The sequence below is a fragment of the Hippopotamus amphibius genome, chromosome 4 (genome assembly GCF_030028045.1).
Source record: "Hippopotamus amphibius kiboko isolate mHipAmp2 chromosome 4, mHipAmp2.hap2, whole genome shotgun sequence".
NCBI classification, from domain to species: Eukaryota; Metazoa; Chordata; class Mammalia; order Artiodactyla; family Hippopotamidae; genus Hippopotamus; species Hippopotamus amphibius.
In genome coordinates, this window is record NC_080189.1 from 45,727,793 (window position 1) to 45,746,236 (window position 18,444).

At 38.2% G+C, this 18,444-nt stretch overlaps 1 protein-coding gene across 2 annotated transcripts in view; it reads left to right on the forward strand.

Moving 5' to 3' along the window:
- The window catches only part of PDE1C (phosphodiesterase 1C), a 592,555-nt gene that overhangs the window by 183,914 nt on the left and 390,197 nt on the right, over window positions 1–18,444 (forward strand). For both annotated transcript variants that reach the window (XM_057733463.1, XM_057733465.1), the window contains exon 3: window positions 15,208–15,379. In XM_057733463.1, coding sequence (XP_057589446.1) covers window positions 15,208–15,379 — 172 coding nt within the window. The remainder of the gene's footprint in view (window positions 1–15,207; window positions 15,380–18,444) is intronic.

Sequence of the window (18,444 nt, forward strand, 5' to 3'; positions counted from 1 at the left end):
GAAGAATGGAAAACAATGAGAAAAGATAGTAAGAGGTCAGAGAAGAACAAACCAACACAAATAAATTAATCATAGATATTCTGAGACTAAAGTCACACAATTGGAACAGAAGCAGTAATCAAAGATAAAGTTGAAGGCAGCTTGCCTGAACAGAAAAAAGTAAGATCAGAGTTTGCATATTGAAAGGGCTTGTTGTGTTTCAGGAAAAAAAAAAAATCAGTAAAAGTAAACCACAATTACATATATGCTAGCAAAATTTTTGAAATACAAAGATAAAGAAAAATGTCTGCCTACAAAGGATAAAAACACTATCAGACTTGGTTCCTTATTCTCTACAGCATATAAGTAGCAGAAGATAATTAAGAAATTGGCCAAAGTTTAATGTAAGTTCAATAAATCTGTACCTAAGTTGTTGTTCATATGTATCTCATTAACCAACGTGTCATTCTTGGAAAGAATTATTCGAGGATACACTTAAGTCAACTGAAACATGAGTCAAAATAAATTCTGTAGAGCTGTTGTCTCATAAAACGTGGCTATTGAGCACTTGAAATGTGGCTAGTCCTAACTGAGATCTGTAAGTGTAAATACACATTGGATTTTGAAAAAAAAGAATAATATAAAAATCTCATTAATAATTTTTATGTTGATTACCTGCTTAAATATAATATTTTGGATTTATTGACTTGAACAAGATTTATTAAAATTAATTTCACTTGCTTGTCTTTAATAAATGTAGCTACCAGAAAATTTAAAGTTACACATGTGCTTATATCTGTTCTATTGGACAGTGCTGCTCTAAGTGATGTTATTATGTTAGAGAACTGTTGAGCACCAAAACCAGGTAAATGTATCCTTAAGTCCAAATAACTATTGGACATAAATTTAGAAAACAAAATGTAATGTGAAGCATATTTCTTAACAGTGGAACTTCTGAATATTAAAATAACAATTTAGAAATAAAATATAAAAATTCACATAACATCAGTTGAAAGGGCATAGAGGAATAGGAAGTCTAGGAAGGCTAATTTAATCATCTCATACAGGCAGCAGTCAATGGAAACTGTGTTGTTATTGATGTTGATAGTAATATAATAAGAGAAACAGTATATAAGAATGTATATGTTTAAAGGTAACTGTCATAGTTTTCCAATTATTACAACTATATATTATTTTAAAGGCAAAACTAAAGCAAAAAAAGAAAAGCAAGAATGTTTCAGGTGAGCACAAAGAAAAAGGAGATAGCTGTGGCAGTATTAAACTTTATAAAAAGCAGAATTCAAGGGATAAAGAGCTGAGTCACTTTCTATTGATAAAGGATGTAGTCCACATGGAGATGTGATAGCTCTGTACCTTGTTTTCTATACATAGAGTGAATCTTTTCTTTAAATTCAGTGCACGTGAAATAGTTACAAAAATTACCATGTATTGGATGAAACATAAGCAGATTCCCCAAATCAAGATTAGGTCACATAGAACATAATCTCTGACTATAAATTCTGACTGTTGTAAAATCTAGAAAGTAAAGAGAAAAAAAGATTTAAAGCAGGAAGGAAAAAAGGAAGGAAAAAGGAAAAAAGAATGGAAGAAAGAAAGAAGAAAGACGTAAATGACAACAACCAAAAATACTTAACCATTTGAAATATTTTTTCAGAAATAGTCAACTTGTGGGTCAAAAAGGAAATGAAAATTTCCATTGCAGTCTTCTTAGAAAGGATATCCAATGAGAAGTTGGCATGTCAAAACTGGTGACATGCATCCAAAGCTGTAGACACAAGTGCTCTGCTTTAAAAAAACAAAGTAACTTAAAAAGAGGAATAATATACTTATTCAAAGTAGGGGAATGAAAATATCAATCCAAAAGCAAAAACAAATGGATTAGAAATGAGAAAAAAAGTAGAATGTATAGATTCAAGAACTAGCTCCTTAAGGCAATAAAAGTAACCTCTAGAATGGCACTGTCCAGAAAACATTCTATGATGATAGAATGTTCTATATTGGCACTGTCCAACACAGTAGCTACTAGTCACATGTGTCTGTTAAACACTTGAAGTGTGACTAGTGCAATCGAGGAAGTAAATTTTTAATTTTATTCAATTTTTATTTTATTTTATTTTAATTTTTTAATTGAAGTATATTATATGTTGTGTTAGTTTCAGTGATTCAGATATATCTTGAATCACTTTGCTGTACACCTGAAACTAATACATTGTAAATCATCTACACATATATATATGTGTGTGTGTGTGTGTGTGTGTGTGTATGTGTATTCTTTTCCAGGTTCGTTTCCATTATAGGTTATTACAAGATACTGAATATAATTTTATTCAGCTTTAACTGATCTAAATTTGTCACCATGTCTGATTAATGGCTACCATATTGGACAAACAGCTATAGAAAGTAAACAGAGAAGAAAATAAATAAGTAAAGAAATACTCAAAACTGTTAATGTATAGGTGAAGATTAAAATACAAAATGCCATAGAAATCTGTGCTAATAAAATTGAATATCTCCACAAAATGGCAATTTCTAAAGGAAAATATTGACTCCAAAAGAAATAGATACTGTGAATGCAGCAATAACAAAAGAAGACATTGAAAAATTTGGGAAATGATTACTTTGCTAAAGATGCTTTGGACCCTGAGTTTTATAGGCAATTTTATTCAAACATCAGAGACTAAGTTATTCCCATGATGATGACTACATAAGAGAAGAAACTAATGACTAATTTCCTTTATGAATATAGTATGCAAAAAATCTTAAATAGAACTCTAGCAATGCAAATCTCTAAGTATATTACAAAAACAATACAACATGACCAAAACTTACCTGAGTAATGCAAGGTGGCTTCACTATTAAGAAGCATTTTATAGTATGAGTTAGATGTCATATAGATATGACGTTTAAGACCTATACATGGTTGTCTCAAATCCCCATTCCACATCACTTTCAATCTCTAAAATTCAATCAGTGGATTTTTCAGGGGTTTCTCTAGGTTTCTTCTCATTATCTCTGGCTTTATTTTCCTGAGTCTGTTGAATTTTTTTCCTACACTTCATGTCTTGCAGATGTTGATTTACTCTTTTCCAGACAACAAACAAAATATGGGACACAGACCATTCTTCATAATTTCTGAAGCCTCTCTCCAATATCACTTTCACAATGCAACCTATGTGTGAGATATTTACTGTTCTAGAGAGGTGGTTACATTGCAGTTCCACACAGTGTTTAACTTAAGCATGGATGTCAGACTTATATGTTCTTTGAAAGTTCTTCACTTATTTTTCCAAGTATGGTTCCAGCAGCTATATTGCTCTGCCTTCTCTCTCTGCTCTCCTTTTACCCTCTCTCCTTTGTTCTTGTTCTTCTCTAAATTCTGTTCATTTTGTATGAAGAATAGTTTAACTCTTTGTTTGTTGTTTCTCTCTCCCCCAACCACTCTCTGTCATAACAAGATATTTTCCCACAGAGTTCCCTGGAGGAAACTTGATTCCATCTGGAAAATAATTTTTTTTCCCATTTTGATACTAATTTAACACATCAATAGGTGAGAGTGAGAGAAAGAGAGACAGAGATAGATGAGAGAGAGAGAGAGAGATAGGGAAGAAACAACACATGATCATCTCAATAGATGGTAAAACCATTACCATTAAATACTTTATTTCTTGCAACAGTCACCCAAACAACTAGTTTATCAAAGGAAATTTATAATAATGCTACAACAGAAAATTTCATAGACATTTCATATATAGAAGATGAGGTGAAGCCAGCAAAATGATAAGGTTGCTTGCTATTGGCAATATGGTTTAAAATTCTTCTAGAAGTTTTAGCAAATGCAATAAGACATGAAACAGGAATAAGAGGCATAACTATTAGAAAAGAGAATGATAAATTATTATCGATAATATATATGCTTACCAAAACTGAAACAAAGAAACAATGAAAAATCCTTAAAAAGAGTAAAAGTTTAGTAAGGATCTAGACTATTAAGTAAATATACCAAATGAGTAGCTATTTTATATTCCAGCAATAACAATGTAAAATATATAATTAAAAATGTACTCTATTAATGAGTGACAAACATATAAAATGCCCAGGGAACAAACTTATTAAGAATTTCCAAGACAGAACATTGAAACTTTACCGAAGGAAATTTAAGTCTGAAATACGTGGGAAGCCTTTTGGTTGGCAGATGACAGAAACTCAACTCAAACTCTCCTAAGTTCAAAAGGAGATTTGCTGGAAGGCTACAATAGTAGTTCACAGATCTATAGAAGAGCTGTAGAAAGCTCACAGATCTGGGAATATAAGGGGTTAGAACCAGCAACATGCCACTCTCATTCTTTTTTTCTGCTTTCCTTGAGGGTACTGGCTTCATTTTCTCAGGCTCCTCCATGTATTGATTGGGACATGGTTGCTGACACTAGCAATCTAAAGGGAAGGAAGTGACTTTCCTCTTTGGTTTCAGTATGAAAAATACTGCAGGGAAGAACTGTAATTATCTGAGATTGGGTTGTATACCCACTCCTCGACTTATTACTGAGGTTAGGGCCACGGAATAGCATAGCTAGAAAGCGCATCAGACTCACAAGAGATGAGTAATGGGGGAGGAGATGTTCCCAAAATAAAGTGAGAGGGGCTATTATAAGTAGGGAGGAAATGACACTTGGGTAAACAAATATGTTAGATATTCCACACTGAAAGGACATTTTGTCTACCTGGATGACAACATGATATATTGTGAAGGTGATAATTCTTATGAAGAAATAAATTAATGAAACAATTAATTATACTTTTGTTAAATACCATCTCAATATAAATTCAAAAGGGAGATTTCTCATTAGAAATTAAAAAAGTGATTGTAACTAAGGTTTTCTTAGAGACTTTAACAAGTAAGAAAAGCTGAAAGAAAGGGGGAGGTCTTGCACTATCAGATATTATAAAGTTATAATAAGTAAAATAATGTGATTCAGCTGTTAAAAAGGTTAATTTAACATGATAGCTCAGAAATAAACCCCAACATATTTGAGAATTTAGAATATGTCATCACAAATCAAGTTGTATTCTTACATTTTGCTAGCGCCCCCCTCCCCCCAACCTCAGTGTATATAATATCTGAAATGGAATTAAATTTTCAAACCTCTTTGAAATTTCAGGAGGCAGAATTTCTGGAAAGTTTCTAAAACCAAGACTTAGTATATTGAAAATAACAGAGCAGTACCTGTGTGACTGATTTAAAGATATTCAAAACATTATTACTATTTTACTTTCTGTACCATCGTTATTGTTTTATTTTAGTGAGCATAAAACTCTTCATCTGGGCTTTATTAAGTTCATTCCTGACCTCCGTACCCAAGCCCCAATTTTCCTACCCCCTGGGAATTTTAGGAGGCTTATCCTTGCAAAAGGAGAGAATGCCAACGAATGCCACATTATAGATATTTTGAGAACCGCTGAAGGTTTCCAAGGTTTTTTCTTTTTTGTTTTCTAACCTTTGTAGAGAATTAAATCTCTTCTTTCCTTTGTAAGGCTCTAACTTCTCAGCCTTCTGCCAGCATAATGCATGTGTGTGTGTGTTTTTTAATTGGGAACCGAGTTGATATGTCACTTGTCAGATTTAAATGGGATTACTACATCACCTTGGGCTCCTCCTGCCAGCAGTTTATCAGGCTGCCACCATTAGACACACTTCATAATGAATCTGTAGTTATTTCGGATTTAGATTTTTCTCTTCTCATTTTCTTGCCTTCTTGTTGTTTCTTAACCCATTAAACTCATCTTGTATTATTCATTTCTTCCTGCAGCCCAAACCTCCTTCTTTAAACCTTCCTTCTTTAAAGGAAGCAGCAAACATGCAAGAGACTACACACCAAGGTTCTCTCTGGTTGCAGATGGGGTGTATCTTACTACTTATGTAAAAGGATGTCTTTTTCATAGTAAAAAATACAGAATATTTTGTTTGATCTTCACTATGTGTAGATCATTTACTCATAAATAAGATACAAATGGCGTGATATATCACCTGAGCCCTGGATTAGGAGAAGGAGAATTTTTGGTCAAAGCAATTTGTGTTTTCTAACTCTATAATCTAGGTGATTTGATCTCTTGGAGCCTTAATGTCCTAGTGTTCAATAATGTTTCAATAACACTTACTTTGGAGGGTTGGTGTGATGATTAAATGAGGTAATGCAGATGAAGATATCATGACAATGCCCAGCACATAGCAAGTACTAAACAAATGTTGGTTACATCTGAATCTGAGCACTTGTTCTCCTGATAAGCTCAGTTGTAAGGATGCTGCTACCAGAGTTGGTGACTCTGGAAGATTTATAATCAATCTGGAGTGTTCATAGGGTACACAAAAAGTTGTCTTTGTGAAGAGAAGAGAGAAGATTTATGTCAGGGACAGAGGGGGTGATAACAGGAAAGAAGAATGTAATGGGCATTGAATGAGAGTCAGAAACAAGTCAAAGGAGAGAGGAAAGCTGGGATGGGGAGGGGAGGGGAGTGGGCAGAAACAGATGAGATGGAGTGGGCTGAATGGAGTTGCTCATCTCCTGCACCTGAGCCACATTATTTTTGGTACCCTGAAGGCTTAGTTTATCTATGATTTCCCTCATGGGGTTTTTGATATTATTGAGAGAGACCTGTGTGACTCTGTTTCCATATTTTTGCTTCTACTTAGTCAGAAACATTTCATGCTTTCAAAGTCAACTTAAAATAAATTAGAGCAGGGGAATTTCTATTTTTTTCATATTGTCAGAACAGACCATTCCAGTGTCCCTGGAGGTTGCTCTGCCCACATTTGTGGAGAATCAGAGGAAGAGTTCTTCCTTATTCTCTCGGAGTTCAAAGAGGAGAGTGCCCCAAAGGCTCCCATCAGATTGAGTTGGGATCAGCCATGTCAGGGGGCTGTGATCCTCCTAAGGCAGGAATGAGTAGCAGATGGGATTCAAAGACTGTGGAAACTCTATTGGGTACCTTTTGAACTCAGCATCACATCCTGTTGGCCCACTTTTAAAGCTCTAGCTGTACTGCTTTCCCTTGATTTCTGTCCCAGGGATTCTCTGATGATGTGGAAATTGCCCTACAGTCATGCATAGTAGACCCAGAGGGCTGGGGATTTAATACCCTATGGTGTTACCCTTGTCCATGGGATGAGAGCCTGTAGATAAATGTTCCCTCTTCTATTCCTCAGGAGGATCATTCTGAGCATCACCTACAGCTCCCCTGAAGATCTCTGACAGCAATAATATAAGGGACAGGAGGGAGGAATTAGGATTATTTTGTTGTTATTCCTGTGAAGTGGTATAGTATTATTTGAAAGTGAACTTCGATTAGCTGTAATCTATTGTGCACTCTTGGGCAACAACTAAAAAAAGTTAAAAAAATAATGATAAGCAATATGCTAAGAAAGGGAATCATAAGATGCTCATTTAAAACCACAAAAGGCAGCAAAACAGTGGAAGACAAAAAATAGTAACAAAAAACAAAGGCAACAAAGAGAAAACAGTAATAAATATGGTAGATATTAATCCAGTTATATCAATAATCATTTGAATGTCAATGGTCTAAATTGACCAATGGTTTCAATGCACCAACTAAAACATGGTTAATAACCAAGCATGGTGATAACTCAATATTGCACCTGTGTGCTGCCTTTCCCTTGTTGTACCCTGATTCACTCTCTCTACTCACTTCTGCTTCCTGAGATCACTTACAAGTAACCTACTTGCCACGAGCCCTTGTCTCAGGGTCTGCTTTCTAGAAGGAAACTATGCCAAGACCCTACATTGGAAGCAATTCAGGATTGGCTAAGAAAGCCCCCTTTTTCTGGGTTTGGTGGTATTCTTTGTTTCACTCTTAATATGTTTCCTGTGATATATTTTTTACTTGAAATTGTTGAAACCATTCTCATTCACCTTTTGCCTTAAAGGTTTACTTTTTGAAAAATAGTCCATCGTTACTAATTAATTTACTCAGCAAACATCTCTTCAAGGCCTGTTGAAAACAATCTTGGGTTCATATTGATAGTCCTAATTCAGATCCCAAACCACAAGGTTCTTCTTCACATTCTCCTGTTGCCCACTTGTATTTTCCTTCTCCTGAAGTGAGAACTCTGGATCCCTGCCCCCTCATGATAGTTGCTCATTTGCACTTCCCTACAATATATATGACATAATTTAGATTACTTTATGATTGCTACTGACCAGAAACCTACTAATGAAAGTTCAAGCTTTCTTTGCAGTGTATATGTTTGTGTGTGTGCCCTTGGAATTGGTCTCTGAGGATGTGTAGTTGGAATACTATATTCAAAAGATATTTGAGTTAATCCTTGTTTTCCATTATGGTTATATTACCAATTTGATATACAGTTATATATTGTTTCTTTTGTATCCAGTTTTAGGATTTCTTTATTCCTTGTTGATTTGATTTTCTTTTTGAATATTAAAACATTTACATAGTTCAAAAGTAAAAACTATCTGCAAATGCAGTCTTCCTCTTATCTTTAATGTATTCTGCCTCCTCTCAACCCATCCCCCTGTAGATAACCATTTTTCATGGTTTATAGTCTGTTATTCTTGTTTGTCTTTTTGCAAAAATATGCAAAGACATTTCCCCTATCTCTTACTCCAGAGATAGCATAATTTACTGTCAAATACTAGACACCATAATATACAGCTCATGCATGTTGCTTTAGAATACATATTGGAAATCACTCCTCATCAGTTTACAGAGATCTTTCTCTTTGGGATATTAGTAGCCCATTATATATATGTGGCATAGTTAATTCAACTGACCACTAATATGGTTAGGTTAATTATAGGAATTTCTCAAGGGGATGCAGCAAATATTGGTTATGTACAGTGTGAGGACTTCGGTATTGCTAAAGGATAGCAAAAAAATCATACGAATCCAAAGTGAATATGTGATAAAGATCTTACTTAACTCATTAATTGATGAAGAAACCAGTAAGATGTTACAACTGGTTTGAAGGAGAATCCAAGGAGCAAATATACAAATCTGTCAGGAATGCTGAGATGAATTTGCTTGTTAGATGTAAAACTGGCAAAATGCATCAGATCTACAGGGCAGTAATTAATTGTATTCCATGGGACATACTTTACATTTCTAAAAACAAAAATCATTTGCATCACCATTAGTTTTCTCCAATTTACAGAACTGTGAAATAGCTACGAGGTAATAGAAAATGAAGATAACTGAGATGGGTGAGCTAGACAGGCTATTCACTAAATTTTTTTTTTCATTTCAAGTCTTTAACCATTTTTCTTAACAATGTTTATGGAAGGGATGGGGATGAGGGGTAGGGGAAAACTGATTCATTTTTCGAAAGACTGGCTCTGAACCATTCAGTAGCTGCCTCACATTTTTCTGCTTCTCCAAAGTTTCTTGAGGGCAGGGATATTGTAATAAAAGTTCCCGTATATCTTGAAGGATCCACACAGAGCTCTGAAGTGCTCTGCACTGTGCTAGAGTACTGGGGGCACAATCATAAATTCCTTCTGTTGATGGTTGGTGTATATCAGTGGACTCATGCCCCAGGCGTATCCACTGTTCTGAAGTCTTCCTATTTTGTATTGTGTTGTTCATGTACAGCAGACTGTTGTCAATAATTTACTTTCTGAAAGAGAGTCAAACAGAAAGAGCAAAATTCTCCTCATAATGCTTTGTGTTATGCCAGCTTCCTGGATCTCTCTCAGGTTTGTGCCTTAGGGCTAGGTTATAGGTGATATGGTGATATAGGTACTAAGGAGCTGTTATAATTAGATCCTTGTGTGTGGAGCCCAAGTTCTACTTAAATTACAGCTTTTATCAAGTCAGATTATGGCTGAAACACTCCAGGACAGGGCTGGGGCTTTGATATTACCCTTCTTTAAAAACATTTTTCATGGACTTCCTAGGTGGCGCAGTGGTAAAGAATCCACCTGCCACTGCAGGGGACATGGGTTTGAGCCCTGCTCTGGGAAGATTCCACATGCCATGGAGCAACTAAGCGCGTGTGCCACAACTATTGAGCCTGTGCTCTAGAGCCCGTGAGCCACAACTATTGAGCCCATGTACTGCAACTACTGAAGCCCACACGCCTAGAGCCCTTGCTCCACAACAAGAGAAACCACTGCAATGAGGAGCCTGCGCACCACAATGAAGAGTAGCCCCCGCTCGCAGCAACTAGAGAAAGCCCGTGTGCAGCAACGAAGACCCAATGCAGCCAATAAATAAATAAATAAATAGATTTATAAAAACAAAACAAAACATTTATCATTATTTTAGTTTTGTTTGGGTTCAGTGAGAAGTGTAATTTTCCCCTCATTTTATCATCCTATGAAAAATTTTCTTATCTTAGTCACGATAGAAGTGTTTGCTGAAATAGAGTATTCTCATTTGAATCATGTATTCATCATCTGTGTGCTTCCTCTTCATGAATATGGAGGGAATCTTTGCCTATATTATCTATCTTGAAATGCAGCTTTTCAGAGCACGATTCAACTATAGGCCCATGAGCTGCTCCACCCCCAGCATTTTCTAATGGCATCACAGTCTACTTGGCTGCTTAAACAGAAACCACAATCCATCTTACCACTTCTCTCTTCATCCTCTACACCCAATCAGTTACCAGATCCTACTGATTCTACTTGCTTATCTCCTAAATCCACCCATTTCTCTCTGTCTTCATTATCACTGGGCTTTTCCAGACCCCTCATTTTCTCACGGCCAAGTTGTCTTTTGGCTGATCACCCAGTTTTAGGCTCACACACACCTCCCAACTGGAACATTCTCTGTATTGCTGGTTCCCAACATTTTTTTGAGCAAGACTCCCCCCGCCTCCTCACTTAAGTTAAAAACCAAACCAAAACAAAAAACAAATCAAAGACTATCCCATGAGAGTGATTGTTCTCTGGGTTCTCATAGGTCAAGAGAACCAGGCCATTTCCATGTTTTTGTTTCCCAGAATATTAAAAAATGTAAGGAAATGCCAAAATAAGCTATAAAAATTGTAGTGTTATAACTGTTTGCATTTGACAAATTAATAATTTTAACATGAGAAAATTGTGCAGTGTAGTTATGCCTTTCACAAGATAATTGGAGGGTTTACTGAAATGGCAGTTCCTAGTACTTTATAGGTGGTGTATCATTTAGATATGGGGATTACCTTTATGTTAATATGCTGAGCAGATATATGACATTTAGGAAAGCATTTGGCTACCAACAACCAAAGACCTAAGAATGTAATAAGTCAGTATTCACATGATCACGTCTGGAAATCTGGAGATGAGGGAGACAAGGGAAGCTGTTCAACTGTGTTGTCGGGGATTCAGGTTCTTTTCACCTTTCTATTTTTACATATGCAAGATGTAGGCTTTTGCTGTAATGTTTGTCACCTCATGGCCACAAGATGGCTGCTGTAGCTCTAACACATTTTCACCTTCCAATAAGAAGAAAGAGCAAAGGGGAAAATAGGGAAAGGCAAAATTTAAAGGGACAAAAATGTTTTTCTTTTGTTGAGACTTTACTTTTTTATTCTGAAAGAGACACTAGTCCCAGGAATTTCCACTTCCATTTCATTGGCCAGAATTATAACATATGGTTAGCCATAGCAGTAAGGGAGCCTGGGAAATTGAGTATATTGTTTTCTAGCCTCTTCAAAGAGGAAGGCAAGTAAAAAGGGAGTTGGGAATGAATGTTGAATGAATCCTATTTATAGCTTCTGTCACAGTCTTCTTTTAAACTTGCCAGTGTATCTTTGTAGCTGTTGGTACAACTTCTTGAGGTGTTATTGCATGTACACACGGGACCCCTAATGGAGAGATAGCTAGGATCACATGACCCTTCTGATTCACTGACTGAGAAAATGGTGAAAAAGCTATTATAAATTCATTAGTGTTTTTACATAAATTTGTAGTTTGTTAATCACATCTATATATACTTAAAAATTAGTCGTATATATAGACTTTGTTATTTTGTCTACAGATACAGTGGATTCACAGATCTCTTCATAGAGACCTGCTATTCCCCACCAGTTCACTACTCTACAGCACCCTAGTTTCCTTTCGGGGACACAGAGATGGTTATGTCACCATAACCTTGGTTAAAAATCTTTAGTTCTTTTTGCCTACAGAAGAAATTCTAAAATGATTAGCATTTTATTCAAGGCCCTGCACAACCAATCTTTGGCCTTATCTCAGGTCACTGCCTCCTCTCTCAAGCTGCTTTGTTCTCCCTCTGAGCCTTTGCACGTGCTATTTGCACTGATTGTTCGCCTCTCTCTTCCCCATCTGCTGAAGATCTGTTCCTGCTTTAGACCCATATCAGACGGCATGTTCTCTGTGTAGCTTTCCCCAGGGCCCCGAGGCAGAGTGCATGAGCCCTCCTCTGCCTCCTATAGCACTCCCTCTGTCCCTTAGTTATGATGCATTGCTCTTTATTGTGATTGCTTATAGGTTGACTCATCCCAAGGGAACCAATCTCATTCATTTTTCTATTTCTAGAGCCCAGAATGGAACCTGGCATATTGAGGGAATTCAAAATGTGTATATTGAATGAGTAAATGAAAAATGAAGGGAAATGGGCAGGGAGTTTATTGTAAGGCCTTCATAGATCAAATTTAAGAAAACAGGCTGCTGTTTTTGCCTTCCTCCTAGAACCAGACCTTTGTTAACATAGAACCAGACCTTCATTAATGGAACCAGATCTTATTAACATATGTGTTTAGGACTTTAAAAAAGCTGTCTTGCATTTCAGGAGTTGCAGGGCTCTGTTTCCTGCCCTTAATGTGCTTTAGTTTTCTCCTGTTTTCACAAAAGCAGTTTGGATGTGGGACACCCCCAAAAGGTCAGTTGTGACCATGATCATTAAAAGAGTTGTTTTCAGACCCATTGGTGAAGGCTCAGGGATCCTTGTGAGGTGCTCCCTTTTGTGTGTGAAGTTCTTTTGATCTTAGCTGCAGAGACAGCCTTCCGGTAAAAGAACTACGATGGTTTCTTCTGTTGTGGGCTGTGGGTGGTTGGTCAGGAGGCATCCCCATGAGCATACGAATCTTGTCTCTACCCACCAGTCACGTGCACGTGCATTAGCTGGCACCACTCCTCACCCCTCCATGCCCACCTCCTCATGCCCCATGGTGAGTCTTTGTGTGAATTAGAAAAAGTCCTCCTTCTGCATGGGTTGGGTAGAGAAAGCCAATCCCCTCTGAATAGATACAGCTCCATGGGTGCAGGACTCAGAGAACTGACTGTATATTGGAACTTTCTTTCCTCTGGGAAGAGCATAACCAGCACTGGCCAATGGTAATTGGGTAATGATAAAGGTCATGCCCTCAGTCTCTATCCTAAAAAAATAACTTACTCATAGATCTTTAGAATAATAACTGTTTTTATTTATTTTTAATACTTATTTGTATTTTTATAATAACTTAATTTTAGAACATTTGTAGATTTACAGAAAATTTGCAAAGAGGGTACAAAGACATGGTAACTAAACATGGTATCCTGATGGGGTCCTAAAACTTAGAAAGGACATTAGGAAAAACTAAGGCAATTTGAATAAAGTATGTACATTAGTTAATAATAATGTATATCGATATTGCTTCATTAATTGTTACAAATGTACCATACAGTATAAGAGCTTAATAATTGGGGAAACTGGGAATGCAGTATTTGGGAACTCTTCGTACTATCTTTGCTCCTCTAGGCTGTGACAGTTTTTCAGACTTTCCTTGGTTTTTGACTACCTTGATGATTTTGAGGAGTACTGGTCTGATGTTTTGCAGAGTGTCTCTCATTTGGGATTTGTCTGATATTTTCCCTATGACGAGACTGTTCTAACAGATTTTATTATTATTTAGGTGTGGTAAGGCCAACAGATCAGGGGTTTGCCATTGAAAAGATCATTTGTTAATGTTCACAGATCCCAAAAGAGGGGGTACACATCGTACCACGGAGGCCATGCTGGGAAGCATTGGGGTTGTTGGGAGGCAGAGGGAGGGAGGAACTGTGGGCAGGAGTCTTTACTGTAGTTTCTGCAGGAAGGAATGGGTTCTGCCAGGTAAGCAGGCTTAGGATTGGCTAGCGTGAATGATTTCAGTGGGCTCTGGGGCACAGGGGCTGTCCCTTGATGTCTGGTACCTGTCTGGGGTCATTGGGGCAGGTGAATAGTGGCTCAGGATGTGAAAGCTTGGTAAGGGAGGTGTTGGGGTGTGGACTCTGGTTTAGTTGGTTTGTATCTGAAAAGTATGCCCCTGGGAGGGGAACTCTTCCTGAAGAATTGAGAGGAGGGAGGAGGGGGAAGGTGTGGGAGGTGGGAGGCCAAGGCAGGGTGACTCAGCATATTTTCTGGTTGTCCAGAATAGGGCGTGTCTGGGATGTGCGTGTAAGGCAGATATTAAAATATCAAGTTGACAGAAGCTAGAAACATGCTTAATGCGCTGGGGTTATATATTTTGGGGAGAAAAACCATGTAGGTAATGTGCCCTTTTTATCACATCATATCAAGGATACCTGATATCAGTATAACTTAGCATTGTTGATATTCACCTTGATTACCTGGCTGATCAGGCCCTATTTGGTGGCACCATATCTACTTCATGTCTGCCTTTAATGTCCATCCCATATGTTTGGAGTGTTTGTAGGGTAGGATATTGATAAACATTCAGTGTAGTTTTCCTTGAGCCTTGATCTTCCAGAAGAATGAACCTGCCTGTAGTGGGTTCTTGTTTTTAGAGATGGGGCCCTCTTTTGGGGGTGGGTGTCTCCATAGAATAGTCTTGAAACTTGGGCCTTAGGCAAGATAAGTTCACAGGGGAGACATGTCTGAACACCCTACTGTTCTCTAAAATGGTAGTCCTTTATGTACTTCCAATTGCTGAATCAATATTTCAGTAAATACCAACAAGTCTGTCAGGAGCTGGAGTTGATTACCACTGAAATGAGACAGGATATATATCCATAATACTTAACTATGAGTTGAAATACTCAGAGTATTAGCCTATTTTTGTATGTAAATTTAAAAAATCCTGGTTACTCCCTAAGTTGCCTGACCAAAATCTTTTGGAGCCCTCTGATGTTGTTGGAGATCACGAAAAATATGTCAGTGTTCTTGCTCTGCTTTTGAAAATCCTGAGTTGGGTAAGGCGGGACATGGAATTGGTTGGTAACTCACTTACCTCCCTTTTTTCCCCTCATGCCTCAGGGTCTAAGTCGCAGAACTGTCTGTGGAACTCCCTCATCGACGGGCTCACAGAGAATGTCAAGGAGAAGCCACGGCCAATGATTGTCCATGACCCCCGGCCACCGGAGGAAATCCTGGCTGATGAGTTGCCTCAGCTAGATAGCCCGGAAGCACTGGTGAAAACGTCCTTCAGGTTTGGTGGATTGCAACTCAGTTTGTCCCTTCTTATTTGCTTGTGGAGTTATTTCAGTCCAGTTGGAGGCATCGTCAGTGTGGCCAGCAAATTACCTCATTTCTTTGCACTGAGTGAATTGGAATTGATGAAGTAGTGTTGGAATTAATGCTCACTGAACTTCTGCCTGGATTTCCTGAATGTAGTGAAGACCGTATCAGTAGTTAAGTTGCTGTTGGTATTTAATTGGTATTGGCATTTAAATGCTGAGGCAAAGGATTTACTGATGTTGGCAATTTGAATTGGATTAAGGAGTCTTTTGCTTCAAAGGAGGATGACGCATTGAGATACGTGCACAGAGAAAAAGCACGTGGTGGGAATTAACTCAGCCTGGTGCCTTTCGAGTCTCTTGCTGGGGGAAGGTTTCTGGTTGTAAGAGATGTGAGAGCTGCTGCCTCCTGGATGAAGTGAGGATCTGCTTGTGTGGTTTCCCAGGTGGCAGTTGACTCTATTCTTGTTCATTGTTTAGTCTTGTCTCTTCCTGCAAATTTCTCTCGTATTTTCTTTTTGTATTGTACTCCACTTTCATCGTGATGCTACCACTTACCTTCTCACCCCTGTTAAATAAATATCAATCTGGGTGTGGATGTGGTATATAAAAGTGAGTTTTTTTCCTGAATGAGTCTTTTAAACTCACTTTTGAAATACACAGTCATACTGGTATCAGAAATTAAGATGTAATGATTTTGTCAGCCTGCTTTCTTCCCTGCCTTTCCCCCTGTTATCCTAATTTTACTTCTCTCATTTTTCTTTCCACTATAGAAGGCTTTCATACTTTCCACATGGCTAGTAGAACATATAAACTTCCATTTTCTTCCCTCATAAACATATCAGACAGGCTTTGGAGCCCAGGAAATGTATTTGAAAAATGTACTCTCTTTTTGCATCCAGGTGATATGTGTAACCTCCCAGTAAAAGCCATTTCTTTGTGTGAAGGTTCTTAGTGTGGATTGAATTATAGATGAGTTCTGAAAAGGAATGATGTATCGGGGTTTGGATTTCTTTATATAATGTGACTGATGCAGTGGCGGGACCAGAATTGCAAGGCAAATGCTTTTCTTAAACCTAGTAAGGGTTTGGTTACTGCATTGTGAGGTTTAAATAAAATAAAACCCACTCAAGTAGAGAGAAGTACATTCTGTGAACCTGCGATTCTCTGCAAGTGACTGGGGGGGAAGAGGGGAGGGTGAATGGGTTTCGTGGTCTCTGTGTTCTCATCTCCAGGCGTCTCTGGTTCATATACTGTCTTCTGGTAGCTACGCCTTCCACCCCAAAGCAGGTTCATGGTCTTCTTCAATGAATAGCTAAAGAGTTGCGCTCATGAAAAGAACATCTTATTTACTAGCCCAACTCTATTAGCATCATCCCTTTTCGTTGCATTCCCTCTGTGCTGTTTAATAGGGAAAATGTACTGATGGCCATGAACTTCTTTTGATCTGCTAGTTGTATTATGTGCCTGTGTCTTGGTTCCAGAAAGAGATTAAGTTATAAGTTTGTTAAGGTCAGGATTTATTTCTGGTTCCTTGTAGCGCTTGGTGCAGTAGGAAAAACAGCAGGTGTAAATATGCCAGTCCTACAGCAGTGGAAGCCAGAAATGCATTGGCATTTGTTATTGATGTATTGGTCTCCTTAATACAACTCTGTGCTATCCTGGAACCATCCTTTCTTCCAAAGATGATAGTCGATTTCAACAGCAATGTTAGAGGGTAAATATTCTCTAATGCAGTTGTCCTTAACTGTGGTAGTTATGTCAATTGTGAGACGTGTTGCAGATAAATTATTATAAGCAAAATGTGGGAACAGCTTACTCATCAAGAAATAATTTAGAGCAGAATCAGGGTTGCCCTTGTAATAATGCCGCTTGTTTTCTAGATGCCTTTATAGCTGGATTTTGAATAATAGGAATATATCACTATGGGTTCCCCCCACCTCCCCTTTTTCTCCAGGAGTGAAAAAACCTGATAATTGCTGACCCCAATGTTAATGACTCTGGAAAATCTAGGAAGACCGGTGTGTTATACTCCTGCATTTTTAAACTTCAGGTGTGCATCCGTCATTAGTGCTCTCAATCCTTAAGATAACTTCTTTAACCAAGCAGTACAGTCGTCCCTCTGCTGAGATTTGAGGTGTTTGTTGGGTTCTTTTTTGCTGACTCTGAAATTCAGAGCCTCTCAGCCACCATGCCCTGAGTGTGTGCGTGCTTGTGGACACACTTATACACAACCCCACCACAGGTAAGGGATCCGGGCATGTGATTGTGAACATCTTGCCGTTCGCAGTTCTGCAGAGTCTGGTCTGCTATTCAGGAGCACGTGGTTCTCATGAATTGGCATTTTCTGTCCTCCTAGCTGCTCTGAAGGATGGTTACCACCGAGTAACATGGGATAAGTGATAGCTTTGCTTCCTTCCTTTCTTTCTCCTTGTTCACACTTGGAGGGCATTTGGAATTTGGGGCCACAAAATATGGTCATCCTTTTTTTTTTTCCTGCCTGGGCAAGGAAATGCCTCTCTATTGGTGCTGGAGCTGTTCCTCAGGGAGTCAGACCATGGGACCCTCACTGGGCCCCTTGCCCTCAGCTACTTGCATCTGCGGGAGATACTCTGTGCCACGGACACCTCTTCTATAAGCTTCTGTAACAAATGGGTGTGGCAGGTGGGGGCATCTTTCCCAGGCAGTGGCTGGGGACGCACGTGCAGGTAGCGCTTGGCAGCTGCCTCCTGCTTCTTCACGCCTTTGAGTGGAAACACACGGAGTAAATAAGATTAGACTTGGGTTTTGTGGCTCCAGGTGCAGACACTGTGGGCTCTGAAAGCTCACGAAGCCTCTGGCATGAAAAAGTCTGCTTTCAAAACCTGAGACTTTTGAAAAGAAGAAAGTGGGAACCATAACTAAATAAAAAGGCCTCAGTGTCTGGAAAGTAGACACTCCTGGGAACTGTACCCCAGTTGCCTGTTTTCCTTATTCCTCATGACCTCTCCCTTTGAACTTTGTTCTGCTCAGATTTTTCTTAAAAGAGATGAGAGAA